The 8522-nt window shown below is 48.7% G+C and overlaps 1 protein-coding gene across 1 annotated transcript; it reads left to right on the top strand.

The window, feature by feature from the left end:
* Positions 1-1116: 1116 nt before the first annotated feature.
* Positions 1117-2778, top strand: LOC135896048 (uncharacterized). The gene has a single exon (XM_065424375.1). The coding sequence runs from the start codon at positions 1117-1119 to the stop codon at positions 2776-2778; it is 1662 nt and encodes a 553-aa protein (XP_065280447.1).
* Positions 2779-8522: the final 5744 nt, after the last annotated feature.

The raw sequence follows: 8522 nt of genomic DNA, 5'->3' as shown, positions 1-8522 counted from the left end.
GAAGGAGCTCTTAATGTATTGTCTACGAGGCTTAGCGCCCTCCAAATACAGCTAAACGAGGTGGACGCCGCCATCGAGCCCTTAGTACAAGACCAAGACGCAGAGCTAAATTATGTGCGGACCATAGAATACAACGACCGTATCGTCGCACACATGGCAAAACTCCGCCAAGAAGCAGAAAGAGACCTGCTAACAAAACAAGCAGAAATGGCGGCGACGCGGGCGCAGACCGACGGCCCTCCGGTGGGGGCAAAGTGCAAAGTGAAACTGCCGAAGCTCGAGTTACAACGATTTAGCGGCGCCGCCACGGAGTGGCAGTCCTTCTGGGAGCAGTTCGAGCAAGCGGTGCACGGAAACGACGGCCTCTCCAACGTAGAGAAGTTTCTGTACTTGCGATCGGTGCTTTCGGGAAAAGCCGCAGCGGCCATTGCCGGCATTCAAGTGACTGGGGCAAATTACACCACTGTCATCGAACTTCTGAAAGAACGCTTTGGTCGACGAGACGTGCTGATTCAAGAACACCTGACTCAGTTACTCGAATTGCCACCGGTACAGAACGAAAAGGAGCACATCGGCCTACGTCGACTCTATGACCACCTGCAACGCCATATCGCTGGTCTCACGGCGCTCGGTGTCAAGACAGACAGTTACGGCGCCCTACTCTCCTCCGCACTCCTACGAATGCTGCCAACCGATCTTGTTGTCGAATACTATAAGGGACTTTCCGCTGCAAGCAAAGATGACGCGATCAGCATCAAGAGTTTGCAAGCTTTTCTTAAAACAGAAGTAGAGAGCCGGGAAAAGGCACTGCAAGCTGGTAATCTCGCAGCCAGAGAATCAAAACATCGAGACAAATAAAAGAGCAAACCTCAAAAAGGGTCAGCAGCTTCTCTTTTTTCTGCGGGTACTTCGAAGCTGTCCGATCCATGTGCATTCTGTGCTGCAAAAGATCATGCGACTCACAATTGCCAGGCGAAGATCTCATTGGATGAAAAGAAGAAAAGGCTCACTGCAGCTGGCCGGTGCTTCCGATGCTGCATAAAAGGACACACTTCAAGGGAATGCCGCAACAAAAGAATAAAATGCAAGCAATGTGGCAGAAGACATCTGACTCAGATGTGTGACCCGACATGGAAGCCACCCGAGAATAAAGCCACAGAGTTGCACTCTTGGACAAAAAAGAAATCTGAAAAGGTACCAACTGTGCTGCTCCAAACCGCTCAAGTGTGGGCAGAGGGACGAAGAAGAGCACTCACCCGTCTACTCTTTGACGGAGGTAGCCAACGAAGCTTTGTCACTAAAAGACTTTCACGTGAACTGCAACTCGAGGTTGTAGGTGAAGAGGACATCACAATCTACCCATTCGGAGGAGCAGGAAACATTATCAAAGAGAAGCGCAGAAGAGTAAAAATTTGGCTAAGAAGTCAATACGACCGTAAAGAGCACTCTATCGAAGCTCTGGAAATACCGGAGATCTGCTCTGATCGGCTTCACGTTCCTGAGGACATCCTAAAAGAGGTGCAAGCGGACATGGATGAACTGGCAGATATGACTGTTGCGCCAGCCCATTTGATGGGAGGCGGGATCGACATTCTTATCGGTGCTGACTATTACTGGACTTTGGTGTGTGGTGAAGTAAAGAAGCTGCAAGGCGCACTAGTTGCTGTAAAGACCGAATTTGGCTGGACTCTGCAAGGAGCGATTCCCAGCAGTAGCTCAGCTGCCTACTGCTCAACCGTGGCAGTGCTGCGTGCCGGAGTGTTCGCCGACACAACCAGCTTGTCCAAGGAGCTTAAATCGTTCTGGGAACTTGAGAGCATTGGAATTATTGACTCTTGTGCCCAAACGAGCGAAGAAAGCGAAGAAGTCATGAGCACCTTTTCGGCATCGGTAGAGAAAATGAACAAGCGCTATGAGGTAGCACTGCTCTGGAAACCCTTGAACATGCAACTCGCCGACAACAAAGCTGTTGCAAAGAAGCGCTTGACTAACCTCACAAAGAAGTTAATGAAAGATGAGTCGACACTGATCAAGTATGACGAGGCTATCCGTCAGTACCTGGATCACGGGTTCGCAGAACGACTTCCATCGCAAGAAAGCAACAACGATGTAAACAGATTATACTACATGCCTCATCGTGCAGTTTTTAGACCTGACAGCCTTTCTACCAAGATTAGAGTCGTCTTTGACGCATCTTCTCACGATGCAGGTTGTATATCTCTGAACGAAGCCCTAGAACCAGGACCGAACTTGAATCCAGATTTACTTAAGGTTTTGCTGAACTTCAGAATTCATCGTATTGGATTAAGTGCAGACATTGAAAAGGCATTTCTGCAAATTTCGGTGCAACCGGCGGATCGCGCTGCCCTCCGATTTCTCTGGTATGCACATCTTCCAACGAAGGAAGACCCAGAACCTCCTATTGAGGTCTGGAGAATGACTCGTGTCCCTTTTGGCGTGACAAGTAGTCCATTCCTCCTCGCAGCCACCGTGCGCCACCATCTGTCCACGACAGGAGATTATCCACAAATAAGAAAAACCATCGGCGAGAGCCTTTACGTGGACGACCTCATAACAGGAGCGAACACAGTGGAGGAGGCTACAGATTTCTACCGAGGGGCACTAGATGTCATGAATCGAGCAAGCATGACACTGCGTAAGTGGAACTCAAATTCCAAGAAGCTGCAACAGCTGTTCAATGACGAAGGAAGCGGATGCGCCCTTGGCTACGTAGAATGTCCAACAACAAGTGTCTCACGGGTCCTCGAACTTGTATGAATAAGGACAGAGATCACCTAGCATTTTCCATGGAGGCCATCTTAGATTTCCTAGACCGAAACAGCAACACCAAGCAATTCATTCTTCAAGCATCGGCTCGTATATATGACCCACTTGGTCTCATTTCTCCGGTCACAGTTACAACCAAGTTGATGTTTCAGACACTGTGGGAATTGGGTATTGAGTGGGACGCCCCTCTGCCTGAAGAAGTCAAAGCAGCTTGGACGCAGTGGCACACCCAGCTACACCATTTAACGGACATAACGGTGCCAAGACGATATGGTAGCTTACCCAACGATAGCTGGAATGAAGTACATGTCTTCACAGATGCCAGCCCGAAAGCTTACGGCGCAGTTGTATATTTGCGCATCTCCGGGGTCAAGGAAGCAAAGGTTACTCTGGTCCTCTCAAAGTCCCGAGTAGCACCAGTTAAGAGAATTTCTCTTCCAAGACTGGAATTGATGGGCATGGTGATAGGTGCTCGACTGAGGGAATATTTGGAGCGGTCACTGAGCCTTCCAATAGCCAAATGGTATCTGTGGACTGATTCATCTATTGCGCTGCATTGGGTTCGAGGTCCCGCCCAACAATGGAAACCCTTTGTCGCCAACAGAGTGTTGGAAATTCACCAGCGATCGGATCCAGACATCTGGAATCACTGTTCTGGGATTGAAAATCTCGCCGACCTTTTGACAAGGGGAGTCACACCTCAGGTACTCAAGTCGAGCTCACTTTGGTGGAATGGACCTGCTTGGCTTTCGAAGCCATCTACTTGCTGGCCAAGGCATGAAGGCACCGCTGACATGATCATCGCAGAGGAGGAAAGAAGAACCCTTCGCGTTCACAACGTGACTGTAAAGGAATCTGTCTTGCCTCTGCAGAAATATAGCTCCCTCTCTAGACTGGTTCGAGTGACAGCCTGAGTTTTGCGATTTTTCCACAACGCCAAGCACTCCGGCCGAAAATACGAGGGACCTATTACGACCGAGGAAGTTCAAAAGGCGCATACTTGTTTGATTCTTCAAGTACAATTCGAGGCCTTCCAAGAGGAACTCCAGTGTCTTCGCCGCTCGACACGCATGCCAGGCGATTCCCCGATACGTGATCTCAGCGTCATCTACGATGACGATGGAGTGCTGAGAGTGGGAGGAAGGCTTGGTGCAGCCGATTTGTCCTACAACGTGAAGCATCCTGTTATCCTACCGTCAAGACATCCCTTCACAGAGCTAACGATCAGCGCAGCCCACCGCCGTCTCCTGCATGCCGGCGCACTGGAGACTCTTACCGAACTGAGGGAAATGTACTGGATCGTGCGTGGAAGGCAAATGGTGAAAAAGGTGCTTAAGAAATGTGTGACTTGCAACCGTTTCAACAGCCGAGCTGCTACTGAGCCAGTCGCTCCTCTGCCTCGTGAGGGGGTGACACAAGCTCCACCCTTTGATGTTACCGGTGTAGATTTTGCTGGCCCACTGAACACAAAGGATCAAGGAAATAACCGGAAGTCTTACATCGTTATTTTCACATGTGCAGTGACCAGGGCAATACACTTTGAGTTGGTGACCGAAATGTCCACCTCAAACTTCCTGATGGCGTTCCGAAGATTTATCTCGAGAAGAGGAGTTTGTCGAGTGATCTTTTCTGACAACGCCAGGACATTCCAGCGCGCTTCTAAGGATCTAAGGCGACTATGGACAACAATAAGAGGAGAAGAAATTCACAACTTCTTCACAAGCCACCAGATCAGCTGGAAATTTATAGCTGAGAAAGCTGCTTGGTGGGGAGGATTCTGGGAAAGAATGGTTCGGTCCGTAAAAACATCGTTGAAGAAGGTCTTGGGAAACAGCTACTGCAACTTCGAGGAGCTCACGACAATCCTAACTGAAATCGAAGCTGTTATCAACTCTAGACCCTTGACCTACGTCTACACGGAGGCGAGCGAATCCGAACCTCTAGCACCATCGCACTTTCTAGTGGGAAAGCGACTGACCACTCTTCCTGACAGTGGTTCCGCTACAGAGGTGGCTCAGCCCCCTGGTCAACTCACTCGTCGCTGGCACTACCGACAAAGGATGGTCGACCAATTTTGGCGTCGCTGGCAAAAGGAGTATCTGACGAGTCTCCGGTCAGCACATTTCGCTGTTCCAAATTCGTCAAGCGCACTGAAGAAAGGAACTCTCGTTTTGGTCCATGAACAGTATCTACCAAGGCAACTTTGGAAAACTGGACAAGTGTCAGAAGTTCTTCTCGGACGAGATGGAAGAATCAGAGCTTGCATGGTGCGCATGCCTAATGGAACCACATTGAGAAGACCGATTCAACTGTTGTACCCAATGGAATACATGGACGAATGACCTGAAGCTCATTCCGGGGGGAGTATGAAGAAACTGCCAACTTTAGCCTCATTCTTTTCGTCAACGGGCAACCCTGTACTCCTCCGAACTCTCTCGGCGACGGGCATCCCTATCGAAATAAAGTTTAGTTGTTTTGTTCACCTCAAACGAAGCAGTCGGTTCTTTTTTGACCTACCATAATTTCCTCAATACCACGTCAAGCTTTGTTCATGGTATGTGAAATACAGCAAGCTTGTTGTACTGCTAAGGCACATTATCACGAACACACGCATTGTGTTCATTTATAATCAGTATGCATGTCCCGTATATATCCTAAATCCACAACCGAATGTCCCACAAACGTCCTTTGGACGATAGATAACACAAAATGTCCCAGAAGTGTCCTAAATCGTGACAGAAATGTTCGTAGGACATGCTCGGGGTTATGCAATAAGAATGATCTATATTTAGACATCTCTTGGATGTCTGAATATCTCATTATGACGTTCGTAGGATGTTTTTACGAACGTCAATTCACGTGCATGGGACGATCCCATGGACATTCAAGAATTATCCGCAGGCTTCTTACATATGACCTAGGGACGAGCGAATGTCCAGCTTCGGATCTCTGCTAGACATCTGCAGAACTTTGGTGATCCAATGGGTCATAGCTTTGCACGCTGTGTTTGCACCGCTTAGACATGCACACCCGTAACTTGAAGGCGACTTGCGCATGTGGCAGAGTGAGGTATTTGCTGTCCGTCAGCGCTGTATTCTCGCCGCTTCGTTGGCATTGAAGTTTGAGGCGGCGCAACGACAAATTTGCTCGCTGCTGCGGGCGCTATTGCAAAACCGGTTTTCTAGTTGTGTATGTATACAAATGCTTATGCATTTAAAATTAACTTACCTGCACTGCCTAAACTCTGTGAATTCGGGCTGGGCTGAGCAGACTCCATGCCCAGGGAAAGCCAGGGACGTAAGACCGAATACCTAGAAAGATCTAGGGCGTTTGCTGTGGTGCTTCGGCGAAAAAGTACCTAGAAACGTGTTTTTTGGGTGTATTACAACACGAGGGTCTCGAATCCAGGAACACTTATGCCTTCAGGTAACATGCGTAGGTTTATCGACCAGTTGCCTTCACCCAAAAAGATCACGTACTTGTGAAGCCTGCATCAGAAAGGATGTTGCACATCTGCTGACAAGGGTTGCGAGTGGTGGCACTGGCTAACAATCCCACGCTTCTAGTTGGAAACATGAATACCCAAGAAAGTCTGTTCTACCCTATCTCTGCTTCCTCTTCCCCTCCTCTCTACCACTCTATCCAGCTAGCGTCTAGACTTGCACATTAGTAGAAGGGTAAGCGCAGCAGTTTCTGCAATGCCTCTGCGGAGGGTAACGGTTAATGCGTAGGTTTATCGACCAGTTGCCTTCACCCAAAAAGATCACGTACTTGTGACGCCTGCATCAGAAAGGATGTTGAGTTCACATCAGGAGACATAAGCGTCTATGAATGAAAGGTCTTCGCTTTTTATCCCTTCGTCCTCCTTAGGCAACTAGACTAGAAGATATGATGATTGTATCGCGGTCAATCACAAACGTCGAATCGGTCGCCATATCCCGCCAGGATTTCACGCCATTCCGTCGATATCCGACTTCGGTGATATGAAATGTGTACGCGTATAGTAACCTAGGAATCCAAGGTCACTGCTGTTCTGCGGTAGCAGTTGACTTGGGCCCCTTTCATCCATTAGTTCAGCTTGTCATGTTCAGGTTGTGGGTCTTGACCCATCAACGGTCGGCGTCAAAGTTGCATTGACTTCGGGATAGGCGGATGAATGGGGTGGCTTGCCTCTCGTCAACGTTTAAGAAATGCTCTTCGCCGTATTGAATTGTAACAGGAGCTTCAGTAGCGAGTGTCGACAGCGCCACAGCTATGATCATGCCTGGAAGCACCATTTCGCGCTGCGGCGCAGCTGTTGCCCTCATTGCATTGACCCCTTTTAGTCTTCTAGTTCACTGCAGCGGTCGCACTAACCACTTCAGTCAGTTTGTTTCCTCGCTTGCAAGCAGTGCTCGTAACACAAGAGGAAACGCCAGCCTATCTCGCCACCAGAAGGGGCTCCAACGTGTGGTCAACGCTACAGGACTTTCGGGTTGCCTTAAGATTTTGCAGAAAAGGTCCACTACCGACTTTTTTTTTCGAAAGCGAGCAAGCGGGCCAAACAGCAATGCGTCCACAGCGAGCTTTCTGCTTCAGCAATGGGAGATTCGGAGACGCGCCATGAACAAGGTAATCCTTCTCAGCGCTCCATTTTGACTCCTCTTGAAGAGACTGTGAAAAGCACCACTTCCGACGGCGCTTGTCCGTCCTCATCAGTGCAAATGAACAGCGTGTGCGACAAGCTTTCCCTATCGTGCGCAGCGAGGGATGAACCCGATTCCGCGACCGAATTCAGCACCTCGGATGTGGATGTCGACCATGCAGGCCAGTTGGAGATTTCGAAATTTAAGAGAGAGTCACCCACACAGCCAATACTGAACCCATTTTCTTCTAAGAAGTACAGTAAATTGAGTGTAAGCTTCCACTCGGACTAGTAATGTCTATTTCCTTGGTTGGAGTGCAGAAAGTAGGCTGACGCAACTTTCTGTTACCATTCTAGAATGTTTTCTACTGTTGCCAATAAGAAATTTGCATTTGTCAACGGTGGATACAGTAACTGGCAAAAAGCCCTAGAAAAAGATGCTGCTTTCGGAAGGCACGAAAACTCACTCGCGCATAAGTTTTGCCTGACACCGTGGCTTTCCTACAGGCAGATGAAGTCGGGAAGATGGAGCAAGTCATTTGCATTAGAACTTGAGACTGACTCCAACCAAATAACTGAATTTTATTAGCCCGACGTTTCGGAGCCCATTCGGCTCCTTCTTCAGGGGGTTGTTCTTCGGGGGGTGGCGGTGTGCCGCTTTTAAAGCTTTAAAAGCGGCACACCGCCACCCCCCGAAGAACAACCCCCTGAAGAAGGAGCCGAATGGGCTCCGAAACGTCGGGCTAATAAAATTCAGTTATTTGGTTGGAGTCAGTCTCAAGTTCTAATCAATTTCCCAACCAGACAGGCAATTCTGTCGAAATGTTTAGCTTCAAGTCATTTGCAACACATCTCAGCCACGCGTAATCCAGGCAAATGCAGGAAAATGGCCTTTATATAGCAAGAGTCGCAGATATATTGCGATTCACTGCCGTTCAGGGAATTCCTCAGACAACCCACAATGAGAGTGCCACAAATGAAAACAAGGGAAAGTTGGTTGAGCTCCCGAAATTGTTTGGTACATATGACGATATTGTCGGAAAGAACCTGAATGGTGGAGCAGTGAACGAGTACGTGATACAAGACCAGATCCTCAAAATTCTCAGTTACA

This window comes from Dermacentor albipictus, chromosome 8, assembly GCF_038994185.2.
Source record: "Dermacentor albipictus isolate Rhodes 1998 colony chromosome 8, USDA_Dalb.pri_finalv2, whole genome shotgun sequence".
NCBI lineage: Eukaryota > Metazoa > Arthropoda > Arachnida > Ixodida > Ixodidae > Dermacentor > Dermacentor albipictus.
Note: the sequence above shows the minus strand (reverse complement) of the source record. Positions and strands in the feature narration are given on the sequence as shown.